Here is a 25,531-nt window from a genome sequence, read left to right as displayed (position 1 = left end):
AATAAATTTGTTAGTCTCTAAGGTGCCACAAGTACTCCTGTTCTTTTTGCGGATACAGACTAACACGGCTGCTACTCTGAAACCAGTGTTTCTGCTGTGACTTGATCATCTCTCAACGCTTTATATTTCAGTTTCTTGATTGCAACCTGTACTTTTGACATCTCTGTTGGGCCAATGTTAATATCGAGTTGATCCAGTTTGCATGTTTCATCGAAATCTGGTGCTGAAATGGGGCTTGGTCTGTTGAGAACTTCTTTGAAATGTTGTGCTCATTTGTTTTTCTGGCCTACCTCAGTTGTAAGCATTTTTCCATCTTTGCTTTTTATTGGCCTATTTCCTATTTTGAAATTTTCACTTGGTAAACAACTCTGACTTTCTATCATAGCAGCAGTTTCAGCTTCAGCTGCTAGGTCTTCAACATATCTCCATTTATCTTTCCTTGCATTGCTTTTCACTGCTTTCTTGCTCTCCTCTTTTGTTTTTTCCAATATTTCATTGATCTTAGAATTCAGGAGTTTTCCCTGTCAGTACTTTTCTTTCCTGGATGAGAGGCCACATTTCTTGGCTTACCCTGTTCTTGCTCTGTCTACACTGATACCCAACTGTGATTGCTGCAGGTTAAATCACATTGTCTCTAGAAGTCTGAGCACTGCTCAGGTCTGTTGTCTCTCACCTTCTTCTGCCTCTGGCAATGTCTCAAATCTGTTTTTCAGTTCAAGCAGGAATTTCTCACTGTACACTTTTGTTTTCTGTTTAAAGTTGATAATTTAGTTTGAATTTGAATTTCAGTTTAGAAATGCAAAGATTTTGGCTGCTGCTGACATCTGCTGCTCAATGTGCCCTTGAGGCTTGGACAGATGACCTGACTTTCGAACTAGTGCAGTTGTGATCATAGGCGCCGATTCCGTGGATGCTCCGGGGCTGGAGCACCCACGGGGAAAAATTGGTGGGTGCTCAGCACCCACCAGCAACTCCCCCTCTTCCACCCCGCCAGCTTGCCTCCGCCTCCTTCCCTGAGTGTGCCGCGTTCCCGCTTTTTTCCCCTAGCTCCCAGCGCTTGCGCCACGAAACAGCTGTTTCGCGTGGCTGGGGAGGAGGGGGAACGTGGCGCGCTCAGGGAAGAGGCGGGGCCGGGGTGGGGATTTGGGGAAGGGGTCCAATAGGAGCAGGGAGGGGGTGGAGTTGGGGCGGGGACTTTGTGAAAGGGGTTGGAATGGGGGTGGGGAAAGGGTGGAGGCAGGGCCGGGGGTGGAGGGGCGCGAGCACCCACTGGCGCTGGGGAAAGTTTGCACCTATGGCTGTGATTGATCTAGTTTGTCATTTTGCCATCTGGTGAATTCCATGTTTCTTTGTGTATGTCTTTGTAAGGGAACTGGGTGCTTGCAAGAACTAGGTTGGACACCAAGTACAATTCTACTGATGACTCCCAACCCATACTTATCCATTTCTCTTTCCATTCCTAGTTTGTCACATCCTACTATAGCCTTAAAGTCACCCATCACAAGGAGTAAGTCATGTTTTGGTATTCTGCCAATCCTCTTTGGAGGCAATTTAAAAACTCATCTTTATCGTCATTGCCATGTTCCTCTGTCAGAGCATAGCACTGTATGATTGACATTTTTAGGAATCTGGTTTGGAGTCTGGAGTATATGATGCACTGGTTTATATGTTCCCAATTGATGAGTGATTACCTTGTGTAGAATCAGCCATAAAGAGCACTACTCCCTCTAATTGTTTGTTGTCACTATAACCTGAATAAATGAGATGTGGCTTCTCTTGCTTGAAGTGCTGTTTGTCCGCACCTGTCAGTGTGCTCTCGCTGATGCCCAGAATTTCGAATCTAACGTTGTCCATCTCCTTCATGATCTTTGATATTTGAAACATCATTCTCATGTTTCAGTAACAAACTTTGAAGTGTTTTCTTGCTGCCAACATCAAACTTTTCAGGGTCCTGGTTTCCACAGACTTGGTTTCACCAGGAGCCTTCATGCAGCATGCGGGCTCAGCAATGTTCTCTGCTGAGCAGCCATTTTTACTGGAATGATACCTTGGTTCCGTTTCTATAATCAGTGTGGGTTTTTTATGAGGCTAGGTGGTTAACCTTGTGCTCAACCCTCCCCACTTTATTCATGCTTGGGATGAGCAATCACATTAAAGTTCAGCAGGCCAGCTTAACCTACAGAGTGCAGTGCTGAAATGAAGGATACTAGATTTCTCAAGTACACTTGCATCTCTTTGATCACACACTCTCAGGGGTCAAGGAGAGGGATTCTCAAATCCCCAGAGACTGCAGCCTCCTAGGTTGCCTCATATCAAAATCGCTCTTCTTCCAAGCTGCTCCAACTAATTTCTCCACCAGCATGCAGATAATTCCCAGTGGGGGCTCCAGGTGGGCGAGTTAAGATTGCATGGGCAGGTATCTCAACTTTGTATTTCTTCGTTTTCACAAGTTTGAGTTTTGCTAAACTTGGAGTTTTGGAGGGGCATGAGATACCACCGGGCAACCTTAACTCTGCATTAATGACGTTTTTTTTCTATTTAATCTTTGATGACAATTCAGTGCCTTGTTCCATTACCTTTAATCCTTAAAGTCAGTAGGTTTTACTTACATTTTCTGTTTCATTGTAAACCTATTGCTGCTTGTATTGTCCTTATTGATCTAGTCTGTCCTATGCTATTTGTCTATCTATTTGCATTGCTTGCTTGCTTTATAGCGTATCTGCACATTTGATTCAAGGTTTTAATTTGATTTATCAACTCATACTTTTCCTGTTCTGTACATTGCCGTGTCTTGTCACATAGCAGATGTTCCCTCTTGCTTCAGCTATTCACATTAACCTCAATTTCCAATATAAGGGACAAAGTCTGCCTGCTTTTGACTTTTGCATGCATAAGTGGGAAACACTGGCATCTGTATGCAAGCAAACAAGTCAGAATTGGTATTAGATTCTGCTTTTTGCAGGTATAGATGTTTGTATCCATGTTTCTGCCAAACTGAGTTGAAGGTTAACCCTGATAAGAGGTGAAATTTGGCACAGGTATCACATTTTCACAGGACATTCTTATAGGAGTAGATTATACCTGTGGTTATACTTCTTCTAAAAACAGGACTTTCTAGCATAATTCACTGGAGCAGTAATGGAGTGAACCTAAATTGATCCTCCTCAATTTCTCTCCTCTTCCCCCTGTGGCTTTGCATCCTGTGCAATGTCAGTTGTCACACTGCAGTCTCACGATATGTGGGACATTTGGTTTATAATATTACACTTGCTTCTTTTTTATATATTTATTTATTTGTTTTTGTTTTGTTTTTCATGTTGAATCTAATAGAAGTATATGTCTATGGTAGAAATAATTGAGATTAGTGACTAATTTAATGAAAAGATATTAATCTCTGTTTTTCTTCCAAAATCGTTTTCCATTAACATGCATATTGAAGAATATGAAGATGAATCTCCAATGAGAGTTTTACATGACCTGCATTGTGAAGTCAGGACTCTAAAGGTAATGACTCATCACTTGCTTGTCAAACTATACAGCAACGTATCTTTTTATTTTCCATAACTTGACAGATCATATATTAAATATTTTACAGTTCTAACTCATGAAGGTTAACAACTCAGAATTTGACTTGTTTTCTTTCAGTTTGCAAGTCCTAATTATTTGTTTTCCAAACTAATTACTTTAGTAAATTCTTTGTTTATAGAGTTGCTGGCACTGAATTTATAATAAACCAATTTGTGCACTTCATGAGAAGGAGACCAAATTTAGTAAGCAAACAGATCCCAGTTTCAGGCTTTCACATGGTGGTTAAAAATAGTAAAAAGATTTTTAAATATACAAATATTTTGTCTACTGTCTTCTCACTCTGGTATGTAAATATTGAATTCATAGATTCTAAGGCCAGAAGCGACCATTGTGAGCATCTAGTTTGACCTCCTGTATAAGACAGGCCATACAATTTCACAAAAATGATTCCTAGCGCAGATTTTTTAGAAAAACATCCCATCTTGATTTTAAAATTGTCAGTGATGGAGAATCCACCATGACCCTTGATAAAGTGTTCCAATGGCTAAATTGACATTTGAATTGACAGTGTGCTGAAGTATTCTGTAACCCAAAATTTCTAACATAAATGTTCAGCTAGGGAGTAAATTGTAGCACTGATGGAGTTCAGATTAGATGTACTAATATATACCCCAGTGAACATGTTATCTTGCTATAAGAGTTTTATGGTGAATTACATAAAAATACAATGGAAAATATGGAAGAAACTTATTATCAATGTCTAATGGTCTGTTCAAACTATTCTGTGGGTGTTTTACTCATGACTTCATTGAGAGCAGTCCCTAAGCAACTAAAATCTTCTAACATTCTCATTTGTTTGACAGTTCCATCGCTCTTAAATTTCTTCCCTTCCCCACTATCTAGCATTCTACCCAGCTGCAGGTATTTTGGCTGAAATATGCAAAAGGGCAGTATCCAATCCTGGAGCCTTAGATGAGAAGAAATGCTTCCTTCCCACAATCTGGAACTCTAACTCTACTTAACTGCTGTGTGGGCAATGCTCTGATCTTTTGCCTCCCATAATATCAGAGCAGCAACATCTCAGGACCTTTCCTCAGTGAGAAAGTAGAGACAAGGACTGAGAATTACAAATTCTGTTTGAAGTCAACTACTAAGCATCTTAGATTAAATCTTCTTTTTTAAGAGCTTCCACTATCTACTGGTTAGTGTAAAATATGGTGACAATTGTGCTGTAATGTTCTATCCGGCCAGCAAATTTTAATAACTCTTCATTTCTGCACACTGGGATTGAATTTGAACCAGATTAGTCTATTTGAAGTACTGATTTATAGGGGAAAGTCTGAGCCTTCCAGTCCCCGAATTCCCAACATGTTTTATTGCTACCATAACTTCGTACATATTTTTATATTTCTGCTGTAGGATATACTTCAGACATAAGCATGTTGTTCCATATAGCAAGGTAACTGGTGGAAATTGAAGGTGGTGAATATTGTGTTCCACTTCCTTCCCATTATCAAAGCAAAAAAATAAAAAAATTGAGTTTGTACACTTTTTGGTTTCCTTATTAATATACAGAAAACTTTGTGAAGCTGGTATGGTTGTGACACATATACTTGACACAAACTCCCAAAAGCAATTAAATGGAGTTAACCCACCTAATAGTACATACTCCCCTCCATCACGTATGGGCACCTATTTACTATTACCACAACTACCGTACATAGCACACCACACCCATAACTGCCTCACTCAACCCAGCCTTCTCCACATACTCCTTTAATCAAAGTACCTCCTCCCAATGTTATTAGTTGTGGATATTAGGTAAAAGTGTTGGGTTAGTAGAAGGTAGTTTGGTAAAGTGGTTGGTGGAAGGCTGGCTTCCCTAGGACAGCGTTATAGTTGTGGTACATGGACTGGTGCACAGTAGTTTTGATAATGGTAAGTTTCCTTTGGGTGGAGGAATAGAACATATGTACTGTTAGGTAGCTTAACTTTTCATTTACTGATTTTGTGTCAAATATGTTGTGTGTAGCAACCAAACTACTTCACAGCAAAGATCTGTGCATTTCCTAGTTTTGTAATGATTAAGTAGGGATGGGGAACTGGGTAAAGGGAGGAGGCCTGTGTGGAAGCAGAAGTGCAGCTGATGATGATTTTATCTATCGGCTCTTGGGTGCCAACAGCTGCACATATTTATTAACGCTTTTTTTACTGGCAACTTTGGTGTATAAACTTTCAAGAACAACAGCTGAAAATTACCCTCAAAGGAGCTCAGGTATTAAGTGGCTGAGCTTCTAGCAAAAATATGCAATCTCTCATTAACAACAGCTACTGTGCCAGAGGACTAGAGAGTAGCAAATGTTGTATTTATGTTTAGAAAACATTTTAGGAGTGATCTGGGGAAGTACATACATGGTGGGAGGGCTGGGTGTTGTGGGGTCCAGTTACATACCCCCCACAGCCAGGAAAATTTCAACCAAAGCACAGTGTGTTCTGAAGGGAAGATGTTTAAAAGCTGTTTAAAAATTTTGCATTTGTTTTTTACATGTGTATCGTCAGTGACTAGCCTTTTGAATAAAAGAAGCCTTTATTTAAAGAGTCAATACACTCACCCATTTGATGAAGCATACAATAAATATATTGTATACTTTATTCCCCACTGATTTTTGAACAAAACTAGGGAAGAACAAAGCTATTTGTAAATTAGTATTTTAAAACTCACGCCTCTACTTTTTTCCTTCAAAGGGTGATGTTAACGCTACCCTTGATCAGAGTCGCTCTGAAAGACAAGAAACTTATGATTTCATGAAGGCCATTAAAGTACTGATGCAAAGAAATACAACAGATCTTGAAAAAATAAGAGAACTGTTCCAGAAATATGGTTATCAACCACTTGTTAAAGATAACTCAGGTAATACTACTTGAAAATACTGTAGAACCTTTGGAAGATTAAAAATATGATTTCTGATAAAACATTGCCCTAATTGTAAGCATCTCTGTATTAAAGCACAGACCAAATGTGTTAATATTATAAACTAGTTACAAAACATAATACAGGCTTAGCCAGATTTCTTTGCATTAACATTTCTAACAGTAGGTCTATTCGTAAACCCTTGAAATAGTATGCAACTTGAAATTTTTACCCTTGTTGCATGGACAAGTTAAATATCACAGTAACATGCATAAAATTACACTCCCTGACCTTGTAATCTGTCTTTCATTTCAGGTGTCATTAATGTGGACCATAGTAGTATTTGTGTTACAGTAATACTCAAAGATTTGGGGTCCCATTGTGCTGGGTGCTGTAAACACATGGACAAAATGACAAAGGTTCTAGAGTTAAGAAAGACCATTTGATGTGGTTTTTAAACATAACTGTCTTGTCCTATATTGAACACTAACTGATAATTAACAGCATGTTAAAACATGTAACACGTCTTCTTAACCCAATTTGTTATCCTAGCAGAGGATACATGAGCTATTGCACTGGTTTCACTTAAATCAGTTCATACCCCTGTACTCTTATGTTGGTTTGAATGGCTTTTTTCAGTTTAGCTTAAATCAAACTGAAATAAAGCTGGTTTAAACCAAAATAAGTGTCCATCCAGCGGCTTGCACCAGTTTAATTAAATTGTTTTAAAATCACAGTGTTAAACCAGTTTTGCATAGGCAAAGGCCTTAGACAAAACCAAATGATTATCTAGTGGTGTCTCTTCTTCTTTAATGTTGCCTCAACTTTCCCCAGTCTACTCCTTATTGATATAAAAATCCCAGTAGTACTTGAGGATTAATATAAACCCTTAACAGTATTATATTAAATTTTAAAGAAAATCAGTAAATATGTGCAATACTAAAGCATTTTCAGAAGTGTCACCACTGGCACTCCTGCTACTTATACTATCATTTGAATGGCTTTCTTTTAGCTGCTATAATTTGTAGGAATTTGCAAGTGTTGTTTTCTTGAGTGTCTTAGTTTCTGAACATAACGTAGGATTTGGGCACTCAGTTACCTTTGCAGTGGGATCTTCTTCGTTCCTCTTGATTTTTTTACATTGTGCTTGTGCACATTTTCACAGTTTTCTATTAACTCTTTGTCAGTGTTGTTTTTCTTAAGAGCAGTCCAGCTGTTGCGACACTTTCTTCTATAATCTTTCCTCCTTCTCCAAATAATATTCCCTGAATTTGAGAAAATGTCTGTTTTTAACCACCTTTCCATTGTAGGGTTTCGTGTCGTTTCCATTGGCACCTTCTAGTATCAAGAAAATATTTACTTCATTTTTCAAATGAATTGCTTTTTTTTGTTTTGTTTAAAAGTAAACATTATTCTCTCCCCCTCCATAGCCCTCAACATTTTGGTACATATTAATTTGCTTTCTATAGTTTTCAGATTTTAGTGATCATTGTGCAGGAGAGTTAAAATATTCTTTTCTTTTAACCATTTCATTATTGAAATAAGTACACCAGAAGTTCCTTTGGATTCCTGTTACATTTAACAGGATTTCAATTTTACAGCCATAGCCATTGACTACACGGCACTTCTGCACAAGAGCAGGGGACTGTGCCAGCATATCTGATTGTAGAGATTAAGGAGTAAAATGAAAATAAGTCCATTATATATCATATTTAGCCTAGGATTACAAAATAAGTCTTGTTTTCTTAGTCTATAAACAGTTCTTAAGTGGTAACTGAAATTTCTGAATTATCCTTTGTTTTTAATAAAACAGTGGAGGACGAGGAGGAAGTTAACCATGCATCTAAGGTATCTGACCAAGCTAACTCTGATCAAGAGAAAGTGGAAGATATGTCTAGCTTTCCTGCATGTATTGGGAAAACATCTGTGCCTAAGGATCCCCTGCGTAACCCACAGCTTTCAGATTTCGGTCTTTCACAGTACGCATTCTCCAGAACTTGGGATGTGATGGATGTACAATCCCAGACAAATATGCATAAAGAAGATTCAAGAAATAGAATTCCAACTCCCAAACAGACCCCATATATAGTGCCCAAAACACCAAAATGTACATTAAAGATGGATGATTATGAATCTTTAACTCCAAAGCTTGAACATTTTGGCATTAGTGAACATACCATGTGTTTGAATGAAGACTATACAATGGCACTTATTAATAAAAATGTTCAGACAAGAAAAAAGTAAGTAGATGTTTTTAACTTCAGACTATCCTGTGTTTTCTGTAGTAGTTTTCTCTGATTGTACTAGTTTCTTGCAATTTTCTGATGGTATGTGATCCTTTTTTTCATATTGATTTCCAGCTTTGTTAGTGTTGCATTTTGAAAAAAAACACTATATATACACACACACTCTCTCCCTCTCTCCCCCCCCCCCCCCCCCCCCCCGTGCCAGACACTGCTGTATTGGATACCCTAGATAAATTGCGTCTTTCTGCAAATTTTGTGCCTTCTAAAGATTTTAAATTTTCCAGTTTGAGTAGGTTCCATATGATAGAGACAGTCAGATCTGAAGACTTTGGCTTTCATTAACCTCAGATTTGGGTTCAGATATTAATAAACATTGTCCTATGCAGTAATCATTTGAATTCACTCTCACCTGTTCTTTGTTGCAATAATCTGGGATATTCCTTTCAAATCTTGTAGCAATTCCTGTTTTGGTCTCCATTTTCATTACTGTAAGTGTATCTGTTTTGGGATTATACTTTGATAATATCTAAAATAAAACATTAAAGGAATTACAGAGGTAATTATCTGAGCAAGAATTCAAAGCATTTGAGAACTGATTTAAAGCTATTTCTTGATAATGCTGTCTGAGTTATGGATGGGCAATAAAAGGTGATTTTTTTTTTTTTAAGTTAGCACTTTTAAAAGCAGTTACCAGCTGTAATGTAGTCCAGTTTTTGTTTTTTTGGAAACTAATTTTTCAGAAAACCAAAGACTGATAAAAAATGTTTACAATTTTTAATAGTCATGGAAATATTGTTTTTATCAAATAGATACTCCCTTGTAGTAGCTGCAACACAAGCACGGCAGCATGGAGAACTTCAAAGTCAAACTGGTATTTTTAAGGGTCTGACTTCTAAAATGGGTACATCTGGTTTTAAAAGTCAGGTCCTCATTGTCCATAGCTGAATGAAACAGAAGAAATACACAGCATAATAAGCAACAGAGAGTCCTGTGGCACCTTTAAGACTAACAGATGTATTGGAGCATAAGCTTTCGTGGGTGAATGCCCACTTCGTCGGATGCTTGTGAATTCACCCACGAAAGCTTATGCTCCAATACATCTGTTAGTCTTAAAGGTGCCACAGGACTCTCTGTTGCTTTTTACAGATCCAGACTAAGACGACTACCCCTCTGATACTTGACAGCATAATAAGTAAATTATATTTTTAAAATAATTTAGGTTGTAATAATCTAAAGTGAGGTTATTAAAATAGGTGAAGTGTGTTTTTTCACAATATCCTTTTAAATTCTACAACTCAGTTTCTCTTAATGATTTATTTCACTTAATGAAAGAGTTAGCATATGGAGTGACAGAAAAGGGCTGATAATGAAAACTGTCACAACTTTAATTATGAAGTCAGTGTTAGTTCCCTGGGACTTCTATAATTGACTCTATATTATTTTTTAAAACTCAAATGGAAAGTTTGTAGTAGAATTAAACAGAAATCACAGCATAGTTGGCTGTTTTTCCTTCACACTTACTGAGTAGGTGGATATATATATATATTTTTTTGATCAATCTTAAAATTCAAATTCTTTAAAAATCAACTCTCCAGACAGACATTATGCTGTTGCTATGATGCCAATGTATGTTAGAACTAGTGGCTTGAATTGTAAATACTACAAGCACAGGCAATTCAGTTATTTTGCCTTTTTCTATACATATGAAAAATTGACATGATAATTTCCCACATATATTCCACCCATTGGCTATTCTGTGGCTGCTATTTCACTCCCCACTCTGTGGACTTGTAAAGGAATCAGTCTCAATTCATGTCTGCATCATTCTGCGGAGCCTGCACTTGGGGTGGAGGGGAGCTGATGGGAGGCTGCCGGCCCACCCTGGTTCCAAGCTCCCATGGCCAAACAACGTTATAAGTAAACATTGCACAACTTCAAATGAGTATGTTCTCTAATAGATCAGCGATGTAACAATGAAACAACATTAACCAGCACGATGTTAAGTGAGGAGTTACTGCAGTTTAATTTTTGTTTCATTTGCCCTGCAGGATAACAATCCTCTTCTTGCACTTTCTCTTTCCTGACTCTTTCTTGTCAGGCATATAGTGCATAAAGTATGCAGAAAGATTTTACATGCTTTTAAGCAGGCTAATTTTTGTAAATAAGACTCTGTAAAATTTAATTAGTTTATTAATTTAATGGGAAGAATCTGTATAAAGTTTGATATGTGTCTGTAGCCAGAGTGACACAAAGTAGACTTATTAAATGTCATTTTTAAACACCTATAACTTAAAATGGTTTGACTAATTGCTTTCAAAAATAATTCTAGCATACTTAAAGTATTTCCCCAATTTTTTTAGCTAGAAATACTTTTCCTGTGCAAAACTATAAGGGATATGAAAATGGGTCTTGTAATGAAACTCGGGTTGCAACCTTCATGGAACTGCTATTAAGTAGATAATCAGTGTAACGTAACCTGTAACTCAAACAGCTTGACCAATTTTCCCGAAGCTTTAGGGGGAAAAATTCTCCTTAGTCTTGAGTAACTTTGGCAATTTTCAAGCCAAACTAACTTGCCTAGCCAGTAGGGAGATAAATATATGGGTCTTAAAATGGAACCTGGTTGCAACCTTAAAGAGACATCAACTTAAAATCATACAACAGCACTTCAGGTATAGTCATGGGAATTCCCATATCAGATCAGACCTGTCAGTACCTTATGTTTAAGGGGAAGGTTCAAGAATCCCTGTTGGACAATTATGGAATCTGTGCTCATAGGGAAAACAGGGCTGGGAAACAACTTCCTCTGTCTTTCTCGTTGCTAATCTTCCTCCTCTGCTGTATAGATTTCAGGCAAGAGGGAGAGACAATGTAAAATAAAATGGAAATATGGACTCTAAAATCAGATCAAGTGTGGGACAAGACAACCTGAAACTACTTTTAACTTTTTTCTTTTTTCCAGAATGACTAGGTTTCAAATCTCTTGGGCAATTGATAGGGCATGGATAGATTGCTGCACTTGTACGCTATGAACTACGGGATTTGAACCATAGCTTTCTTTGAGGACAAGAATGTGTGTAGTCTTATGTATTTATACAATTCCTAGCACAATCCTGATCCTGATCAGGCCTCTGGGTGTAACTGCTATATAAATGTTTAGTAAGTTGACAATATACCTTTAATCATGGAACCATAGTCATGGTATTTTAATATCACTTTTGATGTATTTTTTTAATCCCAATCTGTAGTTTTCCTAAGGAAGATGATAATGAAATGTGTGTGGCAGCAGAAACATCATCAAAGTCCAGGGAAATCATGGTTACTCCTGGACCAGCAATGAAAACACCTAGCGAAAATGGTAAATTCAAACTATTTGGAATTAATAGTGGTAATTTTCAATTAATTCTGGAGTAAACTTTCTGCATTGACAGTTCAGGTTTGATACTTGTTTGCATTATAAGGGTTCAGAAAATTAATTTTAAAGGGTACAAAAGAAGGTGGGTTTGGCAGTGTGTAAATCTAGCATCCAGACTTAAAGATATATATTTGTTTTCTCTCCTATCTCCAACACCATCATCCACAGAGACCAAATATGTTACTCTGTGAGTCTTACACCTTCAGAACTTAATCGTTGCTTCAGTAATTTTAAACTTATTTATTAAAAGAACAGGAATGAAAAGAACCGGAATGAAATTACGTTAGAATAAGCTGACCTGGTATTATAACTTGTAACTCTTTCAAGATAGCTGTACAGTATCTTAAAAGAGAAAAATGAGACATACTTCAGAAGGTGTATGAAGATCTTAGAGCAAAATTGTACACTGACAGATATTTAAAATTTGGAAAAATGGAAGATACGTTTATGTAAGAGATTTGTTCAGAAATCTGATGTAGATATGTTTTAAGCAAGAGAACTGGTTCTTGAATGTGGATATTGCTATGGATTTGAACCTAACATTTGCCTTGTATAGATGGCCTAAAGCGTCTAACCTTAAAGATCCTTCTAATTTAGTTATGTCTTCACAGTGGTAAAATGGTCAGCTAGTATTATACTTTCATGCTGTTTTGGGATGTGTAAATACACAAAAATTGTTACTACAGTCTCTAATACAGAATTGTAAAATTGAACTGTTATAGATGCCCTATGTATTCAAGAATGTAAAATTATTACTCATACCCATTATTTTAGCTGTTGATTGCCTGGCTTCTCCTTTGATACCTGTGTTCTGCACTCCTGGTCTGAAAATTCCTTCCAGAAAGGACAATACCATCTTACCCAAATCCCCGAAGATGAAAGAATCAAATATTTCTAATCAGACAGCAACACCCACTCTTCCAGACTTTGAAACAGGCTGGCTAAAAACAGAAAGTAAAGTAAGTGCTTAAATATCATTTTAGTAATCATATTTACTCTGTGACAAGTGAAAATGTACTTAGATATAATTTTTTAAATGAGTCAGTAATGGCCTTCCCTTCCCACACTGCTTTTGTGGGCAAGTGTATCACTGTAGAACCAATCTCCGTAACATCAACTTGAAGTAATTAATAGCATTCTTAATTTGTCTAATAAAACTAAACTAGTTGAAGACATTTTACTATAAATTTGAATACAATTATCATCTTTTATACAGCCATTAAAGGGGAACAAGGCTGAGTCATTGCCAGAGATTGATGTGACAGTTAAACAACACAAAGAAGATTGTGCTCCTCCTATTTTAAGTTCTGACATGTATCTTGAACATCTCGGAAGACCCTCTCTTCCAAAAATATCTGACTATGAAAATCTCCTTAATACTCCTCCGCCTCCAGAAATAACAAAGATACCAGAAGACATTCTGCAGGTTGTTTTTACTTACTTCTTGTGTGTGTTTGTGCCTGTGGAATCTGCATTCTGTTATCAGATCAGTGGTGTGGAAGACTACTTCATTTTACCAGATTTGAATCTGGAAATTTTTTGCTGCTTTCAGTTGAAAATGTATAAACCATAGTCATAGTTTGAATTCTTGCTCAGATAATTACCTCTTTAATCTCTTTAATGTTTTATTTTAGATATTATCAAAGTATAATCCCAAAACAGATACATCTACAGTAATGAAAATGGAGACCAAAACAGGAATTGCTACAAGATTTGAAAGGAATATCCCAGATTATTGCAACAAAGAGAACAGGTGAGAGTGAATTCCCCAGATGTACTAAAGAAATTGAATTGATATAATTTAGGGGAGTATATTTGGAGAAGATACATTCATTTAGAAATTAATATTTGCTCTCAGATCAGCTACCAAAACAACCCTTCTTTGTTGTGTCTTAATAAATGTGCAATATTTGGCCTGGTATTTATGGTGACTTTCTTAAGGTTCCTTTTCTGTTTGGTCTGTAGTTCATACAAATATATATTTGTGTACAACTAATAACTTCATTTTTTATAAATAGCCAGAATAAATTCATAGAATTTAAAATGATCATGTTCAGCTGTATAACTACCAAAATTGAAGGAGTTGTGACCTGGCAAATATATAAAAGTGTGTGCTATATCAGTGGTGGGGAATACATAGCCGCTTCCCATACTAACTGGCCAGAACTGTGGCAGTCTAGTAATTAAAGAAGACATAGGACAGATTACTGTACCCTTCCCAAATGGCATGTGTGTATATATGCAAATACAATTACTTCATGACTCTGGGAGAATTGACTATGAAGAATGTAAACAGTCAAGAAATACTGCTTACGCCTTTATTAATCAGGAAGGAACCCAAGTATCCTTTAAATGTGCAGTCCAAGGACTTAATCAAATCTAATGCTCATTCTTGTACAAAGGAGGACAGGAAAAAAATTAATGTCATAAAACTCTGTAACTTTTTTACCTTTTCTTTCTTCAAGGGCTCTTTGCCCACTCCCTGAGAACCAATGCCCAAATGGTTTCTTCAGACGTTGTACTGTTCAAGATTAGGTCACTAAAACCGGGAACAGAAATAACCACCTGTGACTTAAATGACCAATCACGCAGCCCAAATAGCAAATTTTGAATACTCAAATGTTTGCAGCAAATAGTTTGTGAACAAATCTATAGGTTGAAACAAGTTTGCACAACATATCTGAGCAATTCTGCATAATGGATAAATTAGTAAAAATCCTGTTCAGATTGATCAGGAAAAGAATTTGTGACAAATAACTTGACCTACTATGGATATCTCACACAGGATGATATTTCTCTGCTTCAGTGTTCTTTATTGTGCTTGTTGCTTACTCTGATATTAAACTTGTAATTGCTACAGATTTTAGAGTATTGGTGAGGAAAAGACAAGTCTTCTTCAGAGTTAAGGCCATCATACCACAGTATTCATGAGAGCCCTGAATGAAACTGAGAACACTCTGGCTTACATCAGCTAGTATGTTTGATATTGGGATCCACTCTAGTTCTGTATCAAATAGAATAAAGCTTTAATTTAGATGGACTTTTTCCCTGTCAAGCAAGATTTACAAAGAAATGCCTCTTTCAAAGGCTTTCTGTTTGAACTGACAAACTTAGTTCTCTTTGTTGAAGACACTACTGAAATGTTAAATAAACTTCTGTTCTGGATATATTTGCAGAGGATATTCTGAATCTATCAAATCAAATGATTGAGAGTGAGCTGGGCATGGTTCTGGATTTTGAGCCACATTCATGGATCTTCTGAGTCTTACAGAACTTAAAGCATTTGAAGAAATAGAAAACCAGTGAAAAAAGACCTATATCTCAATTTCTAATAACTTTCAGCAAGTCCCAAGGAAAACTCTCATGGAAAAGAGATGTATATTGTCATAACTTTGCCTTTCTTCGACAAAATACATCTCCATGGCACTAGCTGCAAACTTGGAAGTGGGAGGCACAGGAGAAAGTGGACTTCTTATACACAGGACCTGGGGCGAGTAAAATCGTTTTAATTAACAATTTGTACTAAATCTCATATTAAAATAAAGCACTCTCAAAAATATATTTGTGCTACATTTCTATGTTAGTGATGATGTGGTTCAAATTGCTTTGCAGAATAATCCTTCATTTAATTCAGAACTGGTGACATATTCCATATGATTATTTCTGTCTGCTTACACATGTTTGTGCAGTATACTAGAGAGAAGAGGATGATTCAAATAATACACTAAACTGAAACTTCAATATGCTGCCTTAGAAAGTAAAATCTCTAAATCTTTCACTTACATTATACATCTTGTTAAGAGCACTGAATTTAAGGTCAACATTTTATTAAAATATCTGTTTTGTTGTCTGTAACCAGGAAGCTGAAAGCCACTCCAGTGACTGAAGAACTAGAAAGAGGAATAAATACAGTGTTACATAAACAGCTTCTAAATAAGGAACTGCTTATGCACATACACTAAGAAATTGGTTCTCTCTTTGGGGCGGGGAGAGAAACAAGATGAAGAGGAAATGAGAGAACTGTATTGAAAAACATTTTATAAAAAAAAGACAGGGAGGTGTTAAATATTTGACCCACTTTAGATAGATATAATGTGAAAGATAGTTGCAAATGCTGAATTGTTTTAATGAATTTTTGAAAAGATCATTCCTAATCACATCACTTTTGATCCATGCAAAGTGATGGTGGTTTGTAGTTATCAGCCTGAATTCCAGCACTCTCCTCCCAAGTAGTCCTTATTTTCAGAGGCCTTGTTATCCATAACGGGGCCTGAGAGGCATTACAAGCAGGAAAACCAATAATAAAGAACTGCTTAAATCCTGTCCCTTAAAAGCAGTCTGATACAGAGGAAATTACCTGTACTGATTTGAAAGGAAAACGCTAGCAAGAGGCAACTCTGAATGTTATAGGCAACAGACTTCTGCTGCACAGTTCCTCTCATTATTCATAACGAATGGGTAATTCCTCCTACCTCTAGAATTTGGAGGCAATCCACTGTTGTTGCTGGGAGCTCTGAGACTAAGCCCTTCCCTTTGGCTTAGGCCACCAAAATTGCTGCCTCAGGCCGAGGAACAAGTTGGTAGTTCAGTTTCTCCCAACCAATTTGTTTTAACAAATTAATTAATTTATTTATTTATGCAGTAGTGACTTCATTTCAGCTTCTAGTTCTTCTCTCCCTCTTCTGAGCTGAGGACTTACTGGAGCATTGATGCTCTAACCCTCTAGTTCTTCCAGAATAGCACTTCTTGACTGCACTCCCTTTGCCCTGCACTACAGCAGCAAAGAAGCCCTGTAAGCATTGAACCAAGTTCAAGAGGTGCTGTACACTGCTTTTCAGGAGCATCAGAGGGGGAGCTATGCCCTACTTCCAACGAGCCACAGACCCTTGCTCTGCCAGTGCATGGGGCTTCAGAGGCTGAGCTATGCATAATGTGCCATCTTTCTCCTGTAAACAGCCAGGGTAAGTAACATACACATTACCGAAAGAGAGAAACCCCCACCCCCAAAAAACTAAAAACACTGACTCCTCCGAGACAGGAAGCCAGTTGCAGGTGAGGAGCTCATTAATATTAATAATATTGCTTCCACTTACTCTAATTTTGCTTATCTCTTGCTTTGAGGACATCAGATCCAAAAAGTGTGCTTCTGATTAAAATCAAATGTTAAACTGAAATGAAATGAAACCTAAAATTTCCTAAATTTAAGAACCTAAGTTTGGTACAGCACTAGTCCCACCAATAAAAAATATAGTCAAACCTTCCAAAAGATCCCAAAGACCATAAAAATGAGGACAGTACACCAAAATTTCAAAGCCTCAACTGGCTATTCAGACAAGAAATGATTCATGTACTTAGTAAGGAAAACTTACTACTTGGCAATCAAATGGCTCATCGCATAGGGATATGAATCTTGCTTTGGGTGTGAAGTCTTGGATTTACATTCAGATCAGGTCCTTGCAGATGTGTGTAAAATGCTTTTAGCAATTTTTCCTGGGACTTGATGTGATTTGTGGCAAGAGCAATGGCTCCTAACTGAGTGGCTTCAAGGAAGTTGTGTTATACCCATCAATGTTCAGGGAGGACAGACATGATAAAAAAGGAGGCGGTGTTGCATTAGATAAGAATATATACACTTGTTCTGATGAAGGAGATGAAAGGCAGAACAGTTGATAGTCGTTGGGTAAAAATAATAGGGGTGACACCATGATAGGGGTCTACTATAGACCACCAAGTCTGGAAGAGGCATTTCAAGAACAAACAACTGGAATATCCAACACAAGACCTGGTAGCCCAGACATCTGTTGGAAAAATAAAATGCCAAAACACAATTTCCAATAAGTTTTTGGAATGTATTGGAGACAAATTTTTTGTTTCAGAAGGTGGAGCAAGTAAGCATAGGGACAGCCATTTTAGATTTGATTCTGACCAACAGGGAAGAATTCATAGTGAATCTGAAGGTTGAAGGTAACTTGAATGAAAATGATTGTGAAATGATAGCTTTCATGATTTTAAGAAAAGGAAGGAGTGAGAGCAGCAGAATAAGGATAATGGACTTTAACAAACTCCAAGAACTGGTAGGGAAGGTCCCATGGGAAGGAAATCTAAGACAATAAAGGAGTTCAGGAGAGGTGGGAGTTTTTCAAGGAGACAGTATTAAAGGCATAACTGCAAATTATCCCATTGCGAAAGAAAGAGGAAGAATAGTAGGAGGCCAGTCTGGCTCCATCAGGAGATCTTTAATGACCTGAAAATAAAAAAGGAAAGCTATAAAAAGTGGGAACATGAACAAATTGCTAAGGAGGAGTACAAAAGAACAGCACAAGCATGTAGGGACAAAATCAGAAAAGCGAAGACACAAAGTGAATTACCCTCGCAAGGGATATAAAAGGCAATAAGACGAGGTTCTTTAAATATATTAGGAGCAAGAGAAAGACAACAGAAACTGTAGGTCCTTTGTGTAGCAAGGAAGGAGAGCTAATAAACAACGTCAAGAAAGCCAAGATGGTTAATGCCTATTTTGCTTCAGACTAGACGGTTAATGGTCACCAGATACTCACCACAATTAATATTAACAACAAGGAGGAAGGAATGCAAGCCAGAATAGGGAAAGAACAAGTTAAAGAATATTTAGATGTATTCAGTTTGGCAGGGCCTGATGAAATTCGTCCTAGGGCATTTAAGGAACTATCTGAAGCAATTTCAAAACGGTTAGCAGTTATCTTTGAGAACTCCTGAAGGACAAGAGATGTTCCAGAAGACTGGACAAAGTACAGTAAACATGGTACCTAGCTTTAAAGAGCAGAGCGGACCCTAATTATAGACCAGTCAGCCTAACTTCAATATCTGGATAGATACTGGAACAAATTATTAAACAAAAACAGTTTGTAAAAACCTAAAGGACAATAGTTATAACGAATAACCAACCTAATTTTCTTCTTTAACAGGATTACTGGCCTAGTGGATAGAGGGAAAGCAGTAGCTATGATATATCTTGATTTTAGTAAGGCTTTAGTCTTTAGTCCCCCATGACATTCTCCTAAGCAAACAAAGGAAATGCAATCGAGATTAAATTATTGTAAGGAGGGTGCATGATTGGTTGAAAGACCAGACTTAAAGAGTAGTTATCAATGGTTCGCTGTCAGACTTAGAGGGCACTTCTAGTGGGGTTTCACAGGGGTCTGTCCTCTGTCCGGAGCTATTAAATATTTTCATTAATAACTTTGATAATGGATTGGAGAGTATGCTCATAACATTTTCAGATTTACACCAAGATGGGAGGAATTACAAGCACATTGGAGAACAGAATCAGACTTCAAAATGACCTTGACAAATTGGAGAATTGGTCTGAATTCAACAAGATGAAATTCAATAAAGATTAACTGCAAAGTTAAAAATTAGGAAAGAAAAATTAAATGCACAACTATAAAATGGGGAATAACTGGCTAGGTGGTAGTGCTGCTTAAAAGGAGTTGAGGGTTATAGTGGACCACAAATTGAAAAAGTCAACAATGTGATGCTGTTGTGAAAAAGGCTAATATTCTGAGATGATATTTGATAGGAGTGTTATGTTAGACCTGGGAGGTAACTGTCCCGCACTACTTGGCACTGGTGAGGCCTCAGCTGGAGTAACGTGCCCAATTCTTGGTGCCACACTTTAGAAAAGATGTGGACAAACTGAAGACAGGCTAGAGGAGAGCGACAAAAATGATAAAAGGTTTAGCAAACCTGATCTCTGAAGAAAGGTTTAAAAAACGGCATGCTTAGACTTGAGAAAAGAAGATTTCAGTTATGTTAAGGGCTGTTATAAAGAAGATGGTCAATTGTTCTCCATGTCTACTGAAGGTAGGACAAGAAGGCTTAATCTGCATCAAGGGCATTTTATGTTAGATATTAGGAGAAAACTTTCTAACTGTAAGGGTAGTAAGATCTGGAACAGGTTTCCAAGGGCGGTTGTGGAATCCCCATCATTAGAGGGTTTTATGATCAGGTTGGACAAACATCTGTCAGGGGTTGGCTAGGTTTACTTGTTTCTGTCAACACGGGGGTGCACTTGATGACTTCTTGAGGTTCTTTCCAGCCCTATATTTCTATGATTCTATAGCAATCGGCCATCCTAAACAGACACGCTGTGTATCCAAATTTACAGGTGTTGAAGATGTTTGAGGAATCAGAGAAATTAGTATCTGAGAATTCAGAGAGGCCTTGATCCTCACTATTAAATCCCACATAGCAAATCTGTCACTAGCAAGAGTATTCCAGAAGAGGCTATTCCCCTAGCAGAGGGAAAAATCTGGAGCTGAAGCTCCCAAGGAAACCTAGATACATTTTCTTCCCAAACCATTAAACTCCTTACTGAGAGAGAGGCAACATGAGCATTTCTGTATAAGAGCTTACAGTTCTTCCATAAGGCTTCCTTTGGATCTACCCTGTATACCCATAATCTTAAGCAACATCTGGTGGTATTCACAGCAAGTCTCGGATTGCAAGTTATGCCATTTTACCTCTTCAAGCACAACATCCCATTCTGTTACTCAGCTTCTCTCCTCATTCATTGCTAATGGGTTAATGCCCTCCGCCTATGGAACTTGGAGGCGGTCCAATGTTACTGAAAGCTCCAGTGCTAAGCCCTACTCTTCTGCTCAGGCTACCAGATTTTCTACCCCTGCTAGTTAAACCAGTTGGAAATTTAGTTTCCACCTACCCATTTTGTTTTATAACTTTAATTTTTATTTTTCTGTGCAGTACTTAGTCTTTCTTCCTTTCCCCCTGTATTAGGTGTTTGGCAGAGTGGGGGCTTTAACGACTTGGATCTGCTTCAGCCCCTGCCCCTGCCAGACTCTTCTCCGTCAGGCATGGCAGAGCTGTCTTGGTCCATGTCTGTGCTAGGGTGCTACAACGACATAGCTATGGATCCACAGCTAGAGAAATGTGGGCTTGGCAGAACTACCATTAAGTGCATACATAATTGGTTAAACAATCGCAAACAAAAAATAACTATTAATGGAATGATGTCAAACAGGAGGGAGGTCTCAAGTGGGGTTCCACAGGGATATGTTCTAGGTCCGGTGTTGTTTAATATCTTTATTAATTACCTAGATGTAGGAATAGAGAGCATACTGATCAAATTTGCAGATGACACAAAGCTAGGCGGGTTCCCAATACTTTGGAGGATAGAGCTAAAATTCAGAGGGATCTTGATAAATTGGAGACCTGGGCTATAGACAACAAAGTGAAATTCAACAAAGACAAATGTAAGGTACTACGCTTAGGGGGAAAAAAACCAAATGCACAAATACAGAATGGGGGATACCTGGTTTGGCAGCAGCACTGCTGAGGAGAATCGGGGAGCTGTGGTGGATCACAACCTCGGCATGAGTCAGCAATGCGATGCTGTTGCAAAAAAAAAGTAAATACAGTTTTAGGTTGCATTAACGGAGGCGTAGCATGCAAGTCACAGGAGTTGATGGTACCGTTCTACTTGGTACTGGTTAGACCTCAGCTGGAGTACTGTGTCCAATTTTGGTCACCAATGTATAGAAAGGATGTAGAGAAACTGGAAAGGCTCCAGAGGTAAGTGACAAAGATGATCAAAGGGACAGAATACAAGCCATATGAGCAAAGGCTGGAGGAACTGGGTATGTTTAATTTTGAAAAGAGGAGATTAAGGGCGGAGATGATAGCGATCTTCAAATACTTGAAAGGCTGCCATAAGAAAAGGTGGAGGAAAGTTGTTCTCTTGCCGCAGAGGGCAGGACAAGAGGCAATGGGTTCAAGCAACAGCATAGCAGATTTAGATTAAATCTCAGGGAAAAACCTCCTAACTGTAAGCACAGTGGGATACCCTGCTTAGGGAGGTTGTGGAAGCTCCTTCACTGAAGGTTTTCAAGAAGAGGCTGGATAGCCATCTGTCTTGGATGGTTTAGATACAACAAATCCTGCATCTTAGCAGGGGGTTAGACTAGATGACCCTTGTGGTCCCTTCTAACCCTATGAGTCTGACCCCAGCTGTGTCTACACTGGAGGTTAGGTCAGCATAGCTATGGTGCTCTGGGGCATGGATTTTCTATACCCCTGAGCACCATAGCTATGTCAACCTAAGTTTTAAGTGTAAATCAGGCCTAAGTGGTGCTTCCTCTGTGAGGCAGCATTTACAGAGCGTGATGTGCCAGGGCATAGGGCTCAGAGTCAGATCAGCATCTCACGTCCTGTCCCTGTCCCCCACCCAAATCCTGAGGAGTTATGCAAACTCCAGAAAAGCCCAATCAGGAGCTTCTGAGCACTTGAGGAGAGAGTCTAAGATAGAGGATACCAGCTGGCTGGCTATGGGGTAAGTCCTGTTTCCCCCATCCCCTAGATACTGAAGTGTACCCTCAGCTCCTTGAGAGAAGCAAGGCTCCTACACAGCTCACCTTCCTCTACACAGGGATAAGTCTTGCAAATCCTAGAGAGACTGGGCCCCAAATAGGCAAACACAAATGTCTCCTTAACAAGGCAGCAATTAATATTAATGAACAAGTGGGGCTAAACCACTTCTTTGCCTTCTCCCCCTGAGGGAGTTTTACTGGGGCTTTTCTACGCAGTGGCTCTCACAGTGGTCTGTATCAAGCTCACCACTCCTTCACAAAGCATCTTTGGACTTTCAGAGAAGCCTGTTCCTCCTGTGCAGCTCTGACTCACGTTGCAGTATAATGGGAATTTTGCCTGTCTGTCTTTCAGCCTACGGTCCCTCACTCTGACTGCCTGGGAAGTGGGCTCAAATTTCAGGCAGTGGTGGAATTAGGGTGACCACCCATCCCTTATTTTAAGGGACACCTGCCTTATTTCATTGATTTGTCCCTTAGGGTGCACCACCCTTATTTTAAGATGCATTGAAATATATTAAAACTGATCCTAAGTACCATTTTAAATGTTAAATTGAAGCTAACGATAATTCCATTGTACATTTGAGGGCAATAGAAATGTACATTTGCGAGAAAAATACATGATATTCTAAGGGAAATTGTGTTTCCCTGAAACGTCCCTTAAATTAAAGTGTTCTCTTATTTTTCATGTGGCTTTCCCTTATTTCCATCCAACAAAGGTGGTCACCCTAAGTGCAATAGGAATTGAGCCTTTTGACCATCAGCCATTAAACCCTTGTTCTGCTAGGGGGAAAGGGTCTTAGAATCTGAAAGGCAGGAAAGAGTCTCTTTCTGACCACCACTTCCCAGCTCCAGAAGATGGCTCCAGAGGAAAGTGTAAAGACTAGGACCACTTCAGACAGTCTGTGACCAGAACAGAGATACATGGGGATCTACTCTTACATGTACCACCTTTCTTAGGGTTCTTTTAATTTCAATTGCTTAACAAAAGAAAAGACCTCAAGAGTTGAATTTAGTTATGTAGAGTTTTGTTACATATTAACAACAGCAACTAATAATATAGGGTAGAAGAAGACAACAAGAGTAGTGACTATGATTTGGCTAACAAACTAGAATACTGGTTGATATAACTAACAGATACAGCAATTCCATGCAATATATTTGGGAGATCTTAACACAGTAAGTTAATGTATCATTGTGGACCATGGACTGTGTATAATTCCATGGGGGAAAGTGACCACAGCTCCTCCAGGAAATAAGAACAAGGGGGGAGGGGGAAAATAGGCAAATTCACTCAGGTTGTAACACCTCCAGAGAAGTACCATCACCTGGAGAGGCTATACAATACTATTTCAAACTGGATTCTCCAGAGACCAGTGGACAAAAGACTTTTGGATAAATAGCCTGAGTTTAAGCTGGCTTAACGCCTTTTTCTGATCCAGCAAATGGTCAGGATATTCTGTCCAAAGGGGGTCGCAATCCTTCCTGGAAAGGGTTAGAAGGACATTGACCCTACTGAGGTGCCATAAGACTTACGAGTGACCTCTGATAAGATTTTAGCATATGTGTAGGTTCTTTTATTGTTTTTTATGTTTTCTCTAATGCTTTCTCAAGAATAAACATGCTTATAAAGAGCTGGCAATTACAGCTGTTCATAAGTCTTCAGAGAGAAAGCAAAGTGCAGACATTCTGGGGATATCCTAGTATAGGCCGGGAACTGTGAAGCCTGGAAAAATTCTTGGTCAGGAGGGAGAGAGATGCAGGTCTCTGCCCAAGAGAGATGACCGCTGAGAAGCTGGAAGCTTAGAATGGGTACCCTTGAGGCACCACAGAGGGGGAATTCATGCAGTTGCCGTGAACTGTGATAATAATCATTCAGGTTTTCAGAATCAAACCACAATAGAGAACAACACTTATACTTAAGGCTGTGAGTTTGTCACAGATTCTGTGACTTTCTGGGACCTCCATGACTTCTGCAGTGGCTGGTGCAGCTGGCCCAGGGGGCAAAAGACAGGCAAAATTCCCATTACACTGCAACCTGAGTCAGGGCTGCACAGGAGGAACAGGCTTCTCTGGAAGTCTAGAGATGCTTCAGGGTGAAGGAGTGGTGAGCTTGATACAGACCACTGTGAGAGCCACTGCGTAGAAAAGCCCCAGTAAAATTCTCTCAGGGGGAGAAGTTTCAGGCCACTGCCCCCAGCAGGAGGATTTTGAGTGTGAGAGGGGGGTTCAGGGTTGGGGCACAGGAGTGGATGAGGGCTCTGGGTGGCGTTTACCTTGTGGGGCTCCCTGGAAGCAGCGACATCTCCCTCCCTCAGCTGCCTTTGCCCACAGGCACCGCCCCTGCAGCTCCCATTGACCGGGGTTCCAGGCCAATGGGAGCTGCGGAGCCTGCACTTGGGGCGGGGACAGTACGCAGAGCTAGGAGCTGAGGGAGGGACATGTTGCTGCTTCCGGGAAGCTGCAAGGAGCCAGGTAGGGAGCCTGCCAGACCCCAGTACCAGCGGGGGTCCCGGGCCACACACTGCCACCTATGCCCCCCAGGCTGCCCTCCCACAAGCACCCGCGGCCCCTCCCCCGGGCGGGCCCTCCCCCCCAAGATTTAGTCAGGGGTATATAGTACAAGTCATGGACAGGTCCCGGGCCGTGAATTTTTGTTTACTGCCCGTGACCTGTCCATGACTTTTACTAAAAATACCTTTGACTAAAACATACTTATTTATACTCAATCATTATCTCGAGACGGTCATTTTATTTCGATTTTTGACTGAGTCCCTCAGAATCATGTCTCACTTGTGCAAATGTTTAACTCCAGTGTTGCTAACACAATGTTCCTTAAACACTAGCTAGTTTGCTCTGGTCAGCAACTTACCTCCTCAAGTCACTTGCTGTGGGTCCCTTTGCAGCACATCTGTTAACCAACTTTGTAGTTATTGTTCAAGTTGCAGTTTCTTCATCAACACTGCTACCTGCTGAAATGTCCAGTTTAAAGTTCATATAATTTATAGAAAGTTACTCCATATTCTTTGATGTTCTTTAAACTTGTTTTAATAGTCCATTATATTATGCA

At 38.9% G+C, this 25,531-nt stretch overlaps 1 protein-coding gene across 2 annotated transcripts in view; it reads left to right on the top strand.

Annotated features, from left to right (window-relative positions):
• Positions 1 to 15,640, top strand: part of LOC113404985 (spindle and kinetochore-associated protein 3-like) — a 34,574-nt gene extending 18,934 nt beyond the window's left edge. Inside the window, exons 3-10 of one of the 2 annotated variants that reach the window (XM_026653510.2) lie at positions 3,440 to 3,504; positions 6,274 to 6,439; positions 8,253 to 8,679; positions 11,934 to 12,043; positions 12,875 to 13,059; positions 13,317 to 13,526; positions 13,735 to 13,853; positions 15,277 to 15,640. In XM_026653510.2, the coding sequence (XP_026509295.1) occupies positions 3,440 to 3,504; positions 6,274 to 6,439; positions 8,253 to 8,679; positions 11,934 to 12,043; positions 12,875 to 13,059; positions 13,317 to 13,526; positions 13,735 to 13,853; positions 15,277 to 15,310 (1,316 nt within the window). In that variant the 3' untranslated portion in view covers positions 15,311 to 15,640. Of the gene's footprint in view, positions 1 to 3,439; positions 3,505 to 6,273; positions 6,440 to 8,252; positions 8,680 to 11,933; positions 12,044 to 12,874; positions 13,060 to 13,316; positions 13,527 to 13,734; positions 13,854 to 14,960 lie in introns of both variants that reach the window. The other variant, XM_026653512.2, reaches the window with a different exon arrangement.
• The last annotated feature ends 9,891 nt before the right edge of the window (positions 15,641 to 25,531 follow it).

The sequence above is a fragment of the Terrapene carolina genome, unplaced genomic scaffold (assembly GCF_002925995.2).
Source record: "Terrapene carolina triunguis isolate 2854851 unplaced genomic scaffold, T_m_triunguis-2.0 Scaffold139, whole genome shotgun sequence".
Lineage (NCBI taxonomy): Eukaryota > Metazoa > Chordata > Testudines > Emydidae > Terrapene > Terrapene triunguis.
The sequence above is the reverse complement of the archived record's forward strand: the minus strand, read 5'-3'. Positions and strand labels throughout refer to the sequence as shown.